This window comes from Apodemus sylvaticus, chromosome 1 (assembly GCF_947179515.1).
Source record: "Apodemus sylvaticus chromosome 1, mApoSyl1.1, whole genome shotgun sequence".
Taxonomy (NCBI): Eukaryota; Metazoa; Chordata; class Mammalia; order Rodentia; family Muridae; genus Apodemus; species Apodemus sylvaticus.
Window position 1 is genome coordinate 178,806,676 of NC_067472.1, and position 18,882 is coordinate 178,825,557.

General features: G+C 50.9%; 1 protein-coding gene and 1 non-coding gene across 2 annotated transcripts in view; one reads left to right on the forward strand and one right to left on the reverse strand.

Moving 5' to 3' along the window:
• The window catches only part of Pepd (peptidase D), a 137,352-nt gene that overhangs the window by 103,818 nt on the left and 14,652 nt on the right, over positions 1-18,882 (reverse strand). The window contains exons 4-6 of the mRNA XM_052165583.1: positions 11,444-11,507; positions 3,119-3,166; positions 62-123 (exon numbers count right to left, since the gene is read on the reverse strand). Coding sequence (XP_052021543.1) covers positions 62-123; positions 3,119-3,166; positions 11,444-11,507 — 174 coding nt within the window. The remainder of the gene's footprint in view (positions 1-61; positions 124-3,118; positions 3,167-11,443; positions 11,508-18,882) is intronic.
• LOC127676561 (small nucleolar RNA SNORA17) lies at positions 1,654-1,786 on the forward strand. Its single transcript, XR_007976030.1, has one exon. It is a non-coding gene; the product is annotated as a small nucleolar RNA SNORA17 (small nucleolar RNA).

The following is an 18,882-nucleotide window of genomic DNA, read 5'->3' on the forward strand; positions in this document are numbered from 1 at the left end:
GGCCAGCCTGGGAAAGATGAGCTAGCTGGTGAAGGTAGGTATGCATGGAAGGCGGACTCACTTGCTAATGCCCTCGAAGGAGGCCTCTCTGCAGACACTGCCGCTGTCTGTGTTGACACCACGCTGTGGAGAGAAGAGGAGGTGTGAGAACAGGTGTGCCACGCAAGGGCCACAAGCCTCCCCAGGGCCTGCCTAGGAGGGTCTGCCTCTTCCAGACAGACACAAATGGAAGCACAGCCTGACACACCCTTCCCCCAGGTAGCTCTAAGCTGGGCCCAGAACAAAGACAGGGTTGTGTCTCTCCTAGTACAATGTGAAAAGCAGAGAGATCCAGCTATATGGCACATGCTTGGGATTCTAGCACTGAGGGAGACTGAGGAAGGGGAAATCACCAGCTCAAGACTAGCCTGGATGGGTCAGAGCATCCCAGGTACACAGTAGGGGTGGGCCTGGATGGGTCAGAGCACCCCAGGTACACAGCAGGGGTGGGTCTGGATGGGTCAGAGCACCCCAGGTACACAGCAGGGGTGGGTCTGGATGGGTTGGAGTGCTCTGCTCACACTGCGCAAACACTCAGGTCCAGGCAGGGGTTGGGCAAGAATATCAAGAGCCTGAGACACCTTCTCCACCAAGACACATGGACATACACACTCTCCCCACCCCGTCTGCGCTCTCCAGGCCCCTTATCTTTTATCATACACATACACTGTCATTACTGTGAGGTCCATAGGAATGTAGCCTGTCCTCCATACTACAGTTAGGTAACCACAGAACCAACAATCACAGAACAAAAATATTTAAAAAAGAAAACAACAAAATCCCCAAACTAAGAAAAAAATTACAGCTGCAAATTTTTTTCTTATCAATATCATCTCCTAAACAAGACAGTGTCTCATTATACACAGGGACATAGTATCATGTCAACTTGACACACGATAGAGTCTTCTGAGAGGAGGGGACCATGGTTGAGAAAATGTTCCCACCAGACTAATCTATAGGCAAACCTGTAGGGCATTTTCTTGATTATGACTGATGTGGAAAGGCCCAGCCCATTGTGAGTGGGGCCATCCCTGGGCAGGGGTTTCTACAGCCTAAGAAAGCGGGCTGAGCAAGCTGTGGGGAGCAAGCTAGTAAGCAGCACCCCTTCAGAGGCTCCACATCAGCTCCAGGTCCTTGTCTTCCTTGAGTTCCTGCTCTGACTTCCCTGGATGACAGACCCCAAGGTATAAGATGAAATAAACCCTTTCCTCCTCAAACAGCTTAGGTCATGGTATTTATCACAGCAACAGAAACCCTAAGGACAGGCACTTTGCATAGTAGGAAGTGTTGCAGGTAACCTGCAGATGATTTGCTGGATATGGTAGGGTGTGCGTGGGTTGATATTATAAAAGGAACTCCTGAATCTGTAGTGTTGAGATCCCAGGGGTCTGGAAACCAACTCTCCATGGATACAGAGGGACAACTATAGACTCAGCCTTAATCCACCTCCATCCATCTCCAAAGGGAGCTCAGTCATACACTGAGATTAAACGAGGGGTTCCGAGAAAAGATAGCTACCTCAGAGAGGGAAGGCATTCTCAGCAGCTACAGCTTTCTCAAGAATCTCAGGCTGATCTCCGTCCAACTTTGATCCTAGATAACACACTGGGCCATCCTGTCCCTAGAGGCACCAGAGGTGTGGCTGCTGTGTCACATGTGTGTCAGCAGGTGGCAGAGAGGAGAGAGGCTGTCTACATTCAGTGTTCTGACCGAATGGAAACATCTGAATGATTAATAGCCCAACATTGCCTGAAAAGAGTGAGCCCCAGATGACCCCCAGTCCAGCACCGTGGGGCCTGGACAGGGGACTAGCCTGAGGTGACCCCCAGTCCAGTGCAGCACAGGCCCGAGCTGACCCTGCCCTGAGCCATAATGCACCAGCAGGCATAGCATTCCTGAGACAACCCCAGACACTCAGAGACCCCAGGTGCCACTAAGAGAAGCAAGGAAGTGGTGGGGAGATAGAAGAGAAGAACATAAGGTGTGGGTACAAGGAAGAGAGGCAGAACTGGAGACCCGAGGGTAGTGAGGAGCAACCTGATGGGAGTAGCTGGGGATGCCGTCTGGGACCATGGTGGGGTCCTGGCCTGTGCTGCCACAGGACTATGTCTGGGTCTGTGGCCTTGTAGTAGCAGGGGTCTGTTACCACTAAAGGTGGACATCCCTGGTCTGGGCTGTCCCCCAGAGGTGGAGGGCGGGGTATGAGGGGAGGGGAAGATGAGTGGGATTACGATGCACAATGTGAAATTCACAAAGAGCCAATAAAAAGTTAAAACAAAAACAAAAACAAAACAAAACCAGGGCCATCTCTGACTGCACCCACCACAGCTACTGTGCCTGCTTAGTTAGCCACAGAAGCAGCACAGCAAGGAGAACATGGAGGAGGGCTAGTCCTATGTAAATTGGTAACAAAGGAGAGAAGGGCCATTCTGGAAGGATGAAGGGGTGTGTGTGTGTGTGTGTATGTGTGTGTGTGTGTGTGAACAAGGGAGAGAAAGAGAGACAGAGAGACAGAGATAGAGACACAGAGACAAAGACAGAGAGATAGACAGACAGACAGACAGACAGACAGACAGACAGAGTGAGCCCTGAGGGCAAGGCAGAAGAATGTACAATAGCCCAGCCCTGCCCCACCATGGGCTGTGCACACCCTTAAGGTATCAAGAGCCTGATTTCCAAATTGTATTATCATAGGGCATTCAGATGAGAATCAAGAGTGACAATCTATATCTGAAATGCCACAAGCTTAAGATGGACACAGTTTTATGTCCAAGTCTGGTTTTAAGCCCAAGGACTACTGATGGTACCTTGCCCACTGTGGCCACAAGAGCAGATATAGCACGCCCCATGGTCAGCCATTAGCACAAAACAGGTGTCCCTACTCACCACAGGGGACCGGTTCCCAGCTTCTCTTTTGTGTTCACTTATGTAGCTCAGGCTGGCCTCTAACTCCCATTCTCCTGCCTCAGCATCCCAAGCCTGCATACCTCTGTGCCTGGCTTCTTTTCAGTCTCTTAATCCACGCACCCCCACTGGGTAACAATGCCAAGTACTGCATGGCAAGAGACCAGCCGCTTACCAAAGTGAGGAGGACAGAGGGACTCCGTGCGGTCAGGACACTGGCAATCTGAAAATCAAAAGGGAAAGCCACTTTAGAGCAGTGTTCCAGTTTGAATCTGAAATGTCTCAGGCAGACTGGTGTGAAGTGGCCAGTTTGCGGCACAAATCCTTTAGGAGGTAGGGTCTGGCAGCCCCTGATCTCTGCCTTGATCCCAGGACTGCTGTGACAGGAGTCCCTGTGCTCCTCCACAAGCTCCTGCCATCACCAACTGCACCCACTGTGGACTGAAGCTTTTCCTTTCTCAAGTTTCTGTCAGGTGTCAGTCACAGCATCAAGTGACTAGTCCAACAGAGAAGTGGAATGGAGATGATACACAATCACAACCTGATGATTACAGCACTCATCCATGGAGCAGGTCCTCAAAAGGCACACCACTGCCACCCTGCCCTTAAGATGAAGAAACAGACTCAGAGAGGTAGAAGGATTCCAGGAAGCGCTACAGCTGTCAAAACAGTAGAGGGTATAAACCGGGCACCCACCTCACCTTGTGGCCTGCCTCCAGGCACCACAAAGATCCCTGGCTCCAAAGAGCCAGACCTGCCCACTCCCCAAGGCCAGTACCTGTGTGAGGTGCTCTTCCTGAATGATCTGGTCCTATCAGACACAAGCCCCAGTAGCTGCCCATCCTCAGAGTAGATGCCTTCCCTTCCCCCACCCCCTACCCGCCCTGGCTGATCTCCTGGGCTAAACTGAAGGAAGTTAGCACTTGCACTCACTGACTTCCACCCTGGCCCCCTCGGCCTCCTGCCCCTACAAGCTGAATGCTTCCTTTCCAGTACTTTGTGCGAGCAGACATAGGCTCACCTGCCCACACCTCTGCTCACTCTCACCTACGGCTGCATCACCTTCCCACCATCTTGACGAGTCCATCACCTCCTATTCGGGTCTGAACGCCAGCCCAGCCCTGCAAGCAGATTTAGTCACTCCCTTCTCTACCCACCCCCAGCCACCCTTCACCCACCCCCTAACAAAGCACCTGTCATATGCCAAAAGGGAAACTGCGCTCCAGAGTGCTGACCACCCTGCTGGGAGCAAGCTGGTCCTCCGTGGACTGTCTGTCATGCTCCTCACCCCCACCCTAAGCTCTCTGATACCCTCAACACAGAAGAGGAGGATGGGCTGTTCCAACTGGCTGGCTGAGCTATTGCTGAGACACTCCACGCCGCACGCATTTAAGGTGGATATTTTGATAGGTTTTGACATAGCATATACACTTTTCAATACTAAAAGGTTTCTGGAGAAAAGCTGGGACATACTGGAAGCCGCGAAAGAGAAAAACCGCACCTGCCATCCCATCCCCAGAGACAGTTCAGCTCTGTGCACAGAAACAGAGAACTGTAATGACATTTGGATCATATGAAATTACATGCTCCGCTTATTTCCTGTCATTAAATATTCTTCAAACACGTAATTTTTAGCAGTCACTACTGCTGGGGATGGTAAACGTTCAATAAGACTTTGATTATGGCCCGTGTCAGTCATCTTACACACATCACCTCATTTAGCTGCCCATAAAGGCTCCGCTGCAAACATCCAGGACTCGCGGAGGAAACGACTTGTGTGAGGGCTACAGAACCCGCCTAAGTGCACACTGAAGAAATAGCAGAGCCAGGACAGAAGAGATAGCACAAGGATTAAGAGCTCTTCTGGAAGATCCAAGCTGGTCTCTAAAACCCGTATCAGTTGCCTTACAACCACCTATAATTATAGTTCCCAGGGAATCAACCCCCTCCTATGGCCTCCACGAGCATGCATGTAAGCAAGCAAGCACGCAAACACAAACACACACACACACACTCACATACGCACACACACATACACAGAGACAGAGAGAAAGAGAAGCACACATACCCACACATGCACACGCATACACACCTTCAAAAGAAATTAACAAAGCCCAGTTTTAGTGTGTGGTTATAGATAAGTCTTAATGGACTATGCATCATTTACTTGATCCTTCCCTCTGCTAGACATGTAAATTATTTCTAATGATGAATTATTATACATAATGCTGTGTGAGCATCCTGGTATACATAGTTTTTTATATATTTATGTACTTTGGGTTTATTTCCTGATACGGTGCGGTGCCTCACATCTATAAAACCAGCATTTGGGAAGCTAAGGCAGGAGAACTGTGAGCTTAAAGGTCAGTTTGGAATACAGAGTGAGACCCTATTTCCTAAGGGAAAAAAGAGTTTACTTAAAAGAAAATTAAACGAGAACTTGCAAGGCAGAGGTATGTAGATCATAAGTTCAGGGCCAGCATAGAGTCCCCGGGGCCCTTCCTTAAAAGGAAGGTAAGAGCAAAGGGAAAGAGGGGTAATAATAAAATGAAAAATAAAAATAAAAAATTACGTGAATACCTAGTTGAATATGGGGTCAAAGGCCCGTGTTCCAGACCAACCACGGTCTAGCCACCTGGGCTGAGACACTGGCTCCCGGGGGTCTCTGCTTCCCTCACTCAGTAACTGGAGAATGACTGAGCCCCTCTGTGCTTCACAAACGAAGGCACGCAGAGTCCCTTCCTCCTGCCTGGCCCGCCTGCCCCTCCTGGAGGGGAGAGAGGCTCATTAAAACCAACAGAGCAGAGTGTGTCAGGCCCTGGGTGTGTTGTTTGGTTGACATGAAGGGTCTACATTCATCAGCACACACTGACGCCGTCAATTACAGCGGCAGAATCAGAGAGCGAGGAGGCACTTGGGGATTGTATCTGCTATTGTCCTTCGGAGAGAGGAGCTGGATAACAAATGTGCGGGCTGATGGTTTTTCTCTCCACAATGACTCTCTGGACATGCTGGTTAGGAATAATGGAGGAGAAGCCCTGCTCGCTGCAAGCCTGACACTCAGATGCACGGAGCCCGGACGCAGCCGGCCAGGCGTCGGTGAGTCTTGGCAGAGTAACATCTTTTATTGATCACAGCTGCTTGAGTGGGCCCTGGTTACTTCTATGGCTGCAGAACCTCTCCCAGCCCAGCAGCTCCATCTGCCTTCCCCGTGGAGACCCATTAGTGCTACACTCATCAGCACACCGATTGGAGGCTGTGCCTCAAAAATTAAGGGAACAAGATGTGGTTTATGTGTCGCTGGCTCTGAATGTAGCCCTAGGAGGAGACAGCACAGCTTTAACAACCCCAGGCCTACTTTCCAGGAGCGCATGCCACAGGGGACCCATCTGCTCTCCCTAGTGGGGCTGTTAAATGTTCCTGTCTTGCTGCAGGTCATAGCCTGCATCCATCTCCCAGGCAGCCTGGACTAGGTGGACAGGCACCAAAAGAATTATCAGAGCCCTGGGAGCCCAGATCCTGCCCTGGGGACAATCGGGAAGCTGCCCAAGGGAACTTTACACAGGCTCCTAACCAGGACTCCGACCAAGCCAGTGAGTCACTCTTAACAAAGGAATTAGGCACGCTTCAACTGTGTTGCTGAGCAAAGCCCATGTGGCCCCAGTGTGCAGGGCTCTGCCCTACCAGCATTGAAACTCTTGAAAACAAGCCATTACTCATGGCAGGCTCCCAAAACACCAGCGCACACCAGTGGCCTGAAATGCCCTTAAATTTTTGAATCTGCTTTTAAAATCAAAATAGCACCAACAATATGGCTGTCTGACTATGCTTGAGCAGTCAGAGCATGCAGCCTCTTCAGAGCAAGGTCCCATCATAGACCCCTTTTCCTGAAGTCCCCCTCCCCCACTAAGGCTAAGAAGCAGGCAGCATCTATCCCTGGGCAGCTGTGGCTGTTTCTCTTACATCCTGCCTGCCTAACTGACCCTGCGACCTTCACACATCTGCCACAAAGCAACAAAACTCATCCTCCACCCTGCCAGCTCCCAGTTAGTCAGACACGAGCTTCTACACCAAGTGTACACAGCGGTGTGGTGGAGCCCCCCCGCCCAGGGGTCCCCTGAGTGACCCCTTCCCAGTAATTAAGCTCTGGATCTTCTGTAAGGAGGAGGAGGGGGGAGCCAGGTCTGTCTCATGTAGCCCAGGCCTTCGAATGCATTAACTAGCCGAGGATGATCTTGATCTTCTGAGCCTCCTGCTTCTACCTCCTGCAGGCTAGGATCACAGGCATGCACCACTATGTTTCATTAATTTGTTCTGGGCATTGAACTCTGGGCTTCCTGCATGCCATCCTCTGATACATGCATTTTATATATACATACATTTATATACATGCATTTTACATATATGTGCATATAAGACATTAAGGGATGGCCCAGGCCACTCCCACCCTCCTTCAGAGGGAACGTGCACCTACAGCTGGCTGTCTGGTTTATAAAGATGGACAAGGATGGAGAAGGCTGAGCACTACAGAACTGGCCTGGGAATACCTGCGAAGGAGCTTCCCGTCACCATCCATGACAGACTATGCCTGGGCCCTGGGTGCTGCCCACATCAGAGAAAATGCTTCCAGCGCATGGGACTCAAAGCGGCAGTTTGCTCCTTTTGGTGGGACTCATTCCCAGCTTCAGGAAATCGCAGGGACTTGGAAGTCTGGGTCCCCTCTGCACAAGCAAGCCTCCTGCAAGTCGGCCTTTCACACGGACAGACAAGTGTAGAGCTGGAGGCAGCCTCTGGAAGTCTTTGAGTCACCACAATGCTGCCACACCCCAGCTGTGGGGCCATGGATGAGGCCTTCTGCCTCTCAGTCTTGCCTTCCTTGTCTATAAACAGGGTTGGATCTGTGGTTCACTGTGGGACAGGGTGGCAGGGGTGACAAGCAGCCAGCCCCAGTGTGAAGCACCTGTCCTACCCAGAACAGCAATTAAAGCTGAGGTGTGGGTCTGTGGTACCGCCTGGCGCGTCCAAGGCCCTCAGTTCTCTCTTCCTCAGAGAAATAAAAAAATTGACCAGCAGGCATGCTGATCAACAGATCTGATCAATGATGTCAATGATTATATTGCTCCTAGAGAACCCTACTCCAGAACCCCAAAGAGGCTCTGCCCTTTGACCTCTACTGATGCCTCCATTTAACATCCTGCCTTCAGAGACTAAGAGCAAGCTGGCCTGTCTACGCCTTCACTAAGGCCTTCCTGCCTGGATACTTCCTCTTCCTCTACTGCCCTGCATCTGGAGGGCTCCTTCCTTTCCCGAGAAGTCACAGAGTGAACGGGAGCTGAGTTCTCCCCTCCCTCCCGTTATGACAATTCTTGAGGCTGCAGCCCAGAGAGGGATCTTACTCAGCAGAAGGGGAAGCCCAGCCGAATGCAGGAATCTCACAACCCTGCCACAGAGCCCAGCCTAGCCTCGCTCTCTCTCCAGCTTCGATGGTGGGAGAGCCCAAGGTCAGAGCCCAAAAGAGTAATGACATTGAGATGCGAGGGTAGTGGAGATATGCCCGCCAAAGGACAGCATCAGGACCAAAGTCAGGGTGAGGAACAGCTCTCCTCTAATGCTTAGAGATACAATGTAGCAAACAGCCTCATTAGGAGCACATAAACAAACATTCAGTCTCTAAAAAACTGGAAGCCAAGTGATCCACATGACTTAAGGATCCATCAAAAGCTGCTTCTCCATGTATGGGAAAAGGAGCCCTATACACTACAAGTAGGACTTTAAATGAGTGCATTCGACATGGAAATCAGTATGAAGGTCTTCACAAAATTACGTATGCGCCCGCTACACCAGTCCTAGGTATACAGCCAAAAGAAGCAGAAGCAGCTTACTGCAGAGATGCTCGGATACCCACATTTACTGTAGCACAATTCATACCAGCCCCACATTTACTGTAGCACAATTCATACCAGCCCCACATTTACTGTAGCACAATTCACACCAGTCCCACATTCACTGTAGCACAATTCACACCAGCCCCACATTTACTGTAGTACAATTCACACCAGTCCCACATTTACTGTGGTACAGTTCATACCAGCCCCACATTTACTGTAGTACAATTTACACCAGCGTGTGCGATCGGCCTAGTGCCCATCAATAGACAAATGGAGAATGAAGGTGTGGTGCATGCACACAATGGGGTGTTATCTGGCCACACAAGAAATGAGAGTGTGTCATCTCCAGCAGAGGCCATCTGGGCTAAGCCAGATTCAGAAGGACAAACATGGTAGGTTTGTTCTCACTCGCAGAATCTACAGTTGTAGGAAGAAATGAATAGAAAGTAGAAAGGCAACTACATGAGGAGAAGCGGGTCAGCATTGGGCAGGACAAACATGGACTTCCGACCGAAGTGTACAGTGTACATACATAAAATGTAACAATAAATCCATTCTGCTCTACAATGTACATATACTACAAGGCAGGAAAGATGGTTCTGTAGTTAAGTACACTTGCTGCTCTTTCAGAGGACCAGAGTACAGTTCCCAGTACCCACACTGGGAGGCTCACAACCCCCTGTAAATCATGACCCCTGGAAATCTGATACCCTCTTCTGGCCTCCATGGTACTGTATGCACATGGACATATACGCAGACATGTATACGTACTTATAAATGATCTTTTAAATGCACACACTAATAATTATTTTAAAACTTTCAGAATAAACAATAATCCACTCTCTCCCTACTGTCCATCAGGGCAGAAGGTACAGAAGACACAAACTCAGGTCCCGGTATGTGAGTGTTTGCCTTCACTGAGGTTCTCCTGGGACCCTGACAGGGTTCTACTTTGCTTCACTGACTTCATCCACGAATTCACTTCCTGTGCTGGCCCACACCCTGGGCTGCTGGGTGGAGCCCTGGATCTAAACACCTCTGAGAGCCTGTACATCCCTGGGAGTAGGATGGAGAATGCAGGAGAGACATGGCAAGGCAAACAATCAGGTTGTCAAGATGGAGATGGGACAACAAGAGGTGCAGAGCAGAAGCAGGTCTGTGTTCACAAGCTATCCCAAGAGACTAGTGTGGGCCAGTGCAAGGCCTTGGTGGATGGGGGCAGGGGTGGGGTGGGGTGGGGGCTGTAGCACTCCAGGGCTACAGAACTCAAGGCGGGACCATGCTGCCCATGGACAGGATGAAACTGAAGCTGGGCTGCCCAAGGTCATGGAGAGTTGTCTATCCCAGAGCCAGTGGACCAGGCTCAAAATGCTAAGCAGAGACAGGCAGGCTCCTCACGGTGCAATGCATTTGGCCAGGGTCCCTCAAAACCTGCTTCTTTACCTGGTACTGTTACCCCAACATAGCTGTGTCCTGCCCAGAGGGACAGGTTTCTGCTTGATCTCCGCTGGTTAGATCTTAGGACCCACCTCTACCCTGCAACCCCAGTCCTGGGCCTCAAAGGTCCCTCTCCTGCCGCTGCCTCTTCTCCCTCATCAAGGTCTCACCAAAGAAATTATTAGTGTACATTCACAGCACAAGACTGTGCTTCAGTAGGAGGTATTCACGTGTGACCTTACAGGCCTGGGATCCTATTCTCCATTCTCCTTTCTTGTCTCCATCCTCCCCATCCCCCTTCCCAAACAGTGCCTCTGCTTCCCCCCATCCCCCCACCCCACACACACAGGCAGACGGGCAGACGGGCAGGTTTATCTAGACTACATATGAGGGCAAACTCAGGGCATCTGGCTGCTTTCCAGTCACATGAAGATCCCAGTGCCATCCATCCTCCTGAAAATGACTTCGTGAATGAATAACGGTGCTGTAGACATCCAGCACATTCCTCCTCTCCATTCATCCACTGACAGGCATCGAAGCAGCTTCCAAAGCTTGGCAGCCCCAGCTCATAGCTCGCGTGTGCTTTCGAGCACTGTCTAGGGCGGTGCCGCCACGCGCCCTGTCCCCATGAACCAGCCAGGTCCAGGCTGGACGGCCAGTGGCAGATGCTGCTTCTATCCAGACCCCACTTGGAGAGTTTATCAAAAGATTAGAACATGGAGCGGTGACAGCATCCAGGGGGTGGAACAGTGGCCTCCTGTGTGCTAGGCAGTGGCCACAGTATCAGAGGACCTTGCTCACTCGGACCTTGGAGCTCCGAGCTGTGCTCCCATCTCTGCCTTAGCCGCGGTCAGCAGTGGAAGTTGAAAGAGCTCCTTTTATCTGCCTGCACGAGGGTCAGATTCACAGCCTCAGGGCAATATGTCAATATTTACCCACACTACCCAACACTGGCTGGGTGACAGGCTCGAAGTTAGATTTAAGTCAAGGTACTCCCCAATTCCTATACATTCACTGGCCATCATTCACAACCCGGGGCTCTTACAAACACCCCTCAACACACAAAGGCCCAGGCTGAGCCCACTGGCAGTTTTGATTAGAGTGGCGTCCCATTGACAGGCAGGCTGCCTCTCTGAGACATCCTTTCACAGGAATCTCAGGGGTCAGCTACGCACCTCATCCGTGTACTGGACATCATCCACAGCGTACTTCTCCTTGAAATGCTCCTTGGAATGGATCCTGAAAAGCACAATGAAACCACGGTCAGGGCCTGGCGATGCCCCAGCCTGGTCACCTCCTGCCAGCCCTGCCGTAGTATGGAGATGCAGCACCAAGCAGGTACAGCCAGCAGTTGATGATGGTAAAGTTGATGATGTCGTGCCGCTGAACCGCCTCTGCTGCCCGGGGACCTCTGATTCAGTCCACTCTACCCCTGGCTGCCTGCAGCAAGCAGTGGGAGGAAATGGTCCCTGCTCCCACTCTTTCCCTCCGTATCGCTGACCCTCTAGGCTGCCAGCCAGCCAGTCCGCCTCGCCTTTAGGGGCACGGAATAAGTGACATCCCAGCTGGACCTCTTGAAAGGAAGGTGAATACAATACATGAACGCTTTCAATAAGTCAGTATCAGTGTTTTTCAGTGTGATAAGAAGACTCTAAGCTGAGTCATCAAACTTTAAACAATTAGCCGAGGAGAAAGCAGAAGTAGATGAGGTGAGACAGCCCTCGCCCGGCTCTTGGTGCTATCCCTGGATTCAGCAGGCTGCAGCACTACCCGGATAAGTCAATGCTGTTGGGGGCAGTGGGCTCCCCTATGGAAGAACAGTCACTACATAGGGGGGAGGTGATGTCACCAGCCAAGCGCCACCTCCAGTGACGTGCGTGTATGCCACCTGCACCACTGCACACCTGGTTGCTAAGGGGACACACCCACCCCTTGCCATCCTACTGTTGTCTCACAGAAGGTGCCCCATCCAACAAGTCATTACAGCACAACAGATGGCCTCTACACTTACCAGGGCCATAAGGGATGTGTGGATGGAGGCAGTATTCCTGGGAGTTCATGGGCACTCTGAGTTCCATGGCCTATGTCCCATAGCACAGCACTTTTTGGGGACTAGGAGTCTATAAATCAATCTCTTTCCACCCAAACAAGTAAAACTTGTTATCAAAGGTTCAGATTATAGGACCAGAGGACAGGAAAGGGTAGTGGAACCAGCAGCGCACACACACATGCATACGTGTGTACATGTGTGTGTGTGTGTGCGCGCGCGCACATGCGTGCATGCGTGTGTGTGTGTGTGTGTGTGTGTGTGTGTGTGTGCATGCATGTAAGTGTCATGGCCCAGGCAGAAAACCCACTTCAGGCTGAGAAACTCTGATCTCACTGTAGTCTCATGGAATACCCTACCTTTCTTTTTCCCTCTTCTTTGGCCTCTGAAAAACTCACTGGGCATCAAACCCTTGCCATTAATTAAATTTGCACAGTTCAGTCACATTAGCTTCTGCCATGAGACGGGGCTCAAAAGTTAACTGGCCAAGATCTGACACCTCTTAACAAAAGGTCTCAAGAGCTAAGGCAGGAGCTGTCACTTCACCTGGATCCTAACTGGGAAAGCCAGGGGCAGGACCACCAGCAAGGCAGCTGCTAGACTACCTTCATCACTTCCTGTCCAGCTGTGCCAACGGTGCCAGCACAGCCCCCCTACCTCCAGCCCCAGTCACTTTGTCAACACCAGTTATGACAGGCATAAAAAGCAAACTCCCTACATATTCAGAAGCACAAAGATCCGATTCAGCCTCCAGGGCTCTGCGCAGGATGTCAGGCCCGCCACTAAAGTGGGGGCCCTAACTTTCTCATATCCCCTACCATAGGGCATCTGAAACCTCTTTCCAAAACAAAAGTGTCCTTTAGAAGGAAACTGCCAGGAAACATCTCCCTGTCCTTCTCTTCTGAAGTCTTACAAGTTAGGGTTCCTCAGAGACTTGCCAGACCAGAGAGGCCTGGTGAGGTCTCAAAGCTGTAAGCCCCGGGTCAAGAGCTTGATCCCATGAAGCCAGGGGAAGCAGCAGCAAAGAGGAGGTGACAGCAATGGGCTGTGAACACTGGGTGTCCCCCCTGCATGCTCACCTCCAAACTCCCACGAGGTGCTTACACAACTCGCTTCTACATCTCTGTGATGAAATGCTTTGCAGAGCAACCTGAGAAAAGAGCTATTTATTTTGGTCTGGGTTCTTGGTTTCAGAGGCTCAGTGTGGGGTTGCTTGGCTCCACTGATCCTGAGTGAATGGGGAGGCAGGGCACTGTGGGAGGGCATGTACAGCCAAGGCTGTTCCGTTTGCAGTGGATGGGCAGGGGACAACAGAGACGGAGGGGCCTGAGACAAGATGGCACCCCGAGAACACATCCCAGTGACCTATTTCCTCCAGAGCCTTCCTTCCTAACAGCAGCATCAGGTAGGAAAACTGAGCATTCAATACATAACCTTATGCGGGACAACGTCATTCAAACTGTCTGTGGATGGCAAGGTGGAGCAAAGGAAGGCTGACCCCCAGAAGAGCCCCAACAGGAAGAAGTGGGCACAAGGAAAGGCGCCCCAAGTACCCTTTGCCCAGTCCTTGCTCTCTTTACAGAGGCGGATGCCACAGTCTAGGCTGAGTGCGAACTGGGTCTTCCTGCACTTCCCGTGCGTTGTTGCATTGTCAGGAATAACCACCAACATATAAAATATGAAGAGCTGTGGGCATTTGTCTAGTACTCTGCACATTACATTCTTAGAAAGGACAGAGATAATTAAGTTTGAATAGTGCTTGCTTTTTTCGTGTTTGTGAGTTAATTACAATAAAAATCATTTAGACGTTACCTGGAGGGACATGTGTGCCAGGCTGCATGATCAAACCAGCCATGGAGACCTTGGCAGCCACAACTTGGTGGAGCTCATGGGAAAAGGGGCGACATGCCTACTGGCGGGGAGGGTCACGAGGAATCTCTGAATGCACTGAAGGGATTCTGATAGGGCACAAAGTGGCCTTGAGGAGGATCTACACCTAGCTGACCTGTGGTGAGGAGAACCAGACTGAAGGGACAAATCAGGAGAGGAGCTGAGCTCCCTCGGATACTCATACCAGTACCAAGTGCAGTTCTGGCAGAAGAGAGACAGGATGCTTGGTCACAGTACCATGGGCCCCAAAGCCCTGTGTGAGTCCTTCAGTGAGAAGGAGCCGTTAAATGAATGCACATGATGCAGACATGACGGAACCCTCCAGAAAATGGAATTTTAAAGGGCAGGTCTTAGTGGCTAGCTGAGCACCTGCATGCGGTTAATGAATAAGTAAAAAGGCCAAATGACAGCAAACACCATCCGTTTCCGGCACCGGGTGGGCACCTGCCTCCAGCTCCACAAAACGCCGCTGCCTTTTATTCCACTATTGGCACAACACGGTACGTGCAGAGCAGAAGTCAGCAGCCGTGTCAAGATGTCATTAAGTTGTCAGAGAGGGAAGTAGCCCTCTGCAAATCAGAGCAGTGTCTGAGCCTGAAGACTGCTCCTACGTGTGAGCTGGGGCAGCCACAGCGCAGCCTCTGAGATTATCCCGATCCAGAGCAGCCAGGCAGAGGAAGGCCACACTGCAAGGCTCAGTGATTGGGACAAACCAGCCCATGCACCCATGAAAGCTTGGTGCTAAGAGTCAGGTGCGGGTGCTCAGGAGGAGTCAAAAAGAACCCATTGGCCCTCCTCAAGATTCCCTCAAAGAGGCCATCCTTCCTCCTGACACCAGCCTGAGCCAGAGTACTGCCCCAGAGGGAAGTACTCAGGAAGCCCTCCCTCCTGTGACTCAAGGTGGGGAGGGGCAGAGCCATAAAAGAGTCCCACACACCAGATCTCATGCCCACATATAACCAAGTGCGATAGCACATGCCAGGCTCCAGTATTCAGGAAGCTGAGATAGAAGGATCCTGAATTCAAGGTCACCCTGAGCTACCTTGCAAGACCCTGTCTCAAAGAACAAAAGCCACCCCATGCACACTCTTCCACGAGACACATTCCTGGGTAGCCTAAGGCCAGACAGGTCCTAAAGAGGCCAATCACCACCTCCCAGCAAACCTAGGCCAGGCACAGGATCTTACTTTTCAGTTTGGTAGGGACAGGAAGGAATGTAGAGGATTCCCTATCCATACCCCAAGCTGCTCACTCTCCACGCTCCTGAAGCTACTTGGTGTGGTGTGTCACAGAGAAACTTCCAAATGCTCAAGCCAGAGCCACTGTCGGATAATCTTCTTTTGGATAGACTCCAAACATATCAGCCCCTGCCTGTCACCCTCCTGCTTCAGTAAGGGTGCAGGGTAAGGCACAGGCCAGCCTCAGACTTCCAGCTCCTCCCCCAGCATCTGCAACCCTGACAGCAAGGCTGTACCCACGGAAGCTGTGGATCCTACAGCGGACCTCAGGTTTCCTGAGTGACTTTGGATTGTAGAACCTGCCAGATGGATTTTCAAAAGCCATCAGATAGAGACTCCAAAGGAAGCTGAGGAGCTTGAGGTCAAATGTTCAGTCTGGTGGGTTTTGATTGCAAAGGCCAGGTAATCCCATCAGCCTTGCTCCCGGTGCCCTATTGATTACCACAGAGTCTGGAAGCAGCCGTGCACATCAGATCTGGCTGCTTCCCAGCTCGAGCCCAGACAACTGGCCCCTTTGTCACCTGCCTGTTACAACCAGGCCTTCCCTCCCAAACACTCAATACAGAGAGACAAGTGAGTCAGCCCAGAGCACAGAAGGGAAAGGTCTGCTGGGGAACTGTCTCAGCCATGGTGTCAGTCTCCCTTGGGACCACAGCTGCTGGGCCTGGCTTGCACAGCTCACATAGCCTCATACACCAGGGGAACCAACCCTGCAGACATGAATCTACCCTCAAGGTCACTCGAGGATCTACTGTGCACCAGACAATGAGCTGCCTCAGCAAAGCAGCGCCTTAATAGTCTCAGACTCAGCTACAGAGTTCCCGTATTCTTGAAGACTCTGTGTGCACGAGGAAAGCAGACTGCTAACAGCTGACACCTGACCAATCATGGTCCTGGGCTTTAAGCCCTTCAGTCAAGGGCAATTAATTCCCAGGATGTAACTGTAGGAGACATTCGGAGTTTACACGGGTTCAGTAACTGGGGTAGAGCCTTCCAATGCCCCAGCTGCAGATGCCTGCCGCCAACTCCCAGGCAGCATCAGACCTTTCTTGCCAGAGCCAATTCTTCATAAGGAAATATCTAGGTGAGCAGCTCAGTGGTAGAGTGCTTGCTTAGGTTAGGCAGCCCCAGCAAAACACACACACACACACACACACACACACACACACACACACTCACACACACACCTGCATGCGTGCAATTACCCCCATAATTCTTTTGGTGGGCCATGGTAATGGTCACCTATAATCCCAGCATGTGGGGAGGAGACAGGTGGATGTGAGTCTGAGGCCAGCCTAGGCTACAAAGTGTCATTTTATCTCAAGATAAAGAGAGAGAGAAAGCGCACACACCAGGTGGGGCCAGCTGACCTGGAACTGGACCTCCACTGCCCATCCCTACAGCTCACAGTTGAAAGTATCTGCCAGCTTCTGAGCTCTCTCTCATCTCAGCAAGTTCTGTTTGAGCGAGGAGGTAGGGCCAAGGGCAGGCTGAAAGACCAGTGTCTTAGGGAGGGTTTCTATTGCTGTGAAGAGACACCATGGCCACAGCCACTCTTGTAAAGGAAAGCATTTCATTGGGGCTGGTTTACAGTTTCAGAGGTTTGGTCCATTATCATCAGGTCGGGAAGCATGGCAGCATGCAGGCAGACATGGTGCTGGACTGGCAGGCAGCAGGAAGAGAGCTCAACGGTGGGTCTGGCCTGACCACCTGAGACCTTAAAGCCCATCCCCAGTGACACTCTTCCTCCAACACAGTCACACCTAATAGTGCCACTCCCTGTGTGCCTACGGAGGCCATTTTTATTCAAACCACCGTGTTCCACTCCCTGATCCCCATAGGCCATATCATTATATAGTCATATCATAATACAAAATGCATTCAGTCCAACATCAAAAGTCTGCATCCATAGTCTATCACGGTCTCCACACTGAATAAAGTCTAAACTTCAAAGACTCTTCTGAGACCCATGGCAATCTCCTAATTGTAACCCCCTGTAAAATCAAATGAAAAAGAAGATCACATACTTCCAACATGCGCAGGATATACATTACCATTCCAAAAGGGAGGGAAGGGGGCATGGTGGGAAAATAGTGGACCAAAGCGAAACTGAAAACCAGCTGGGCAAACTCCAAACTCTGCCTCTCCATGCCTGATATCAAAACACCCTTCAGAGCTCCAACTCCTTTCGGCTTTGTTGACTGCAGCACACTTCTCTCTCTCTCTCTCTCTCTCTCAGGCTGATTCCGCTCCCAGTTAGCAGCTCTCCTTGGCAGGTATCCCTCAGCTCCGGCATCTCCAACACCCTGGGGTCTCCAAGGCTTCACCTTCACAGCCTCATGCAGTGACCTCTCTGGGCCTCCATGCTGGGACATCCTGCCACAGGCCTGGCCTCAGCATCTTTCCTTTGTCATGGGGGAGATGCCATAAACCCCTGTCTTCTAGTCTTGACTCTAAAGCCAGAACTATGTGGTTGAAGTTGCCAAGTTCTTCAGCTCGCTAGGGCTGGAACATTGCTCCCTCATTCAAATACACTTTCACCAGGTGTTTTTCTTGGATTCTTGACTGCCTATGCATGGCTGTCCTGCAGCTCTCTCTGTAGACCAGGCTAGCCTCAGACTCAAGATCCAACTGCATCCAGGATGCTGGGATTAAAGGCATTTGCTACCAAGCTTTTAATTCCTTTGCACGGGCTGGAAGCTCAGCTGGGTTGGGTCTCGCTCTGACGTCACCATATTCCACTTGGCATCAGGCTTTCTTTTAACCTGTTTACACCTCCTCCTGGTGCCCCCTTTCTCTACCAACTATACATTCTGAATTTTTCCTTGCTCAGTCTGTTCCTTACCATTATAGATCTCCATGAGCCTGGCCACTCATAACCACACAGCACAATCAACACTAGGCAGTTTTGAAATCTCCTCTGCCAATCAGTCAAAAGTTTTTGGACAAGGGCAGAAAGCAGCCACATTCTTCACCAAAATATCACAAGAATGATCTCCGGGCCACATATTAATAATATTCTCTGAAACCTCTTGAGCCAGGCCCCCACAGTACAAATCACCCTCAGCACCACTGTCTTCCATGCTCCTGCTAGGATGGTGCATTAAGCCCTGTTTAAAGTGTCCAATTGCTTTCTTAGTCCAAAGTCCCAAAGTGTTCTATATTTCTCCAGAAAAAGTGTGGTCAGGACCATTACACCAACACCTCAGTCTCAGGTACCAATTTCTGTCTTAGGGTTTCCATTGCTGTGAAGAGACATCATTACCACAGCAACTCTTATAAAGGAAAACATTTAATTGGGGGTGACTTAAAGTTCAGAGGTTTAGTCCATTATCATCATGACAGGAAGCGTGGTGGCATGCTGGCAGACATGGTGCCAGATCAGCAGACAAGAAGAAGAGAGTGAGGCACTGGGCCTGGCTTGAGCATCTGAGACCTC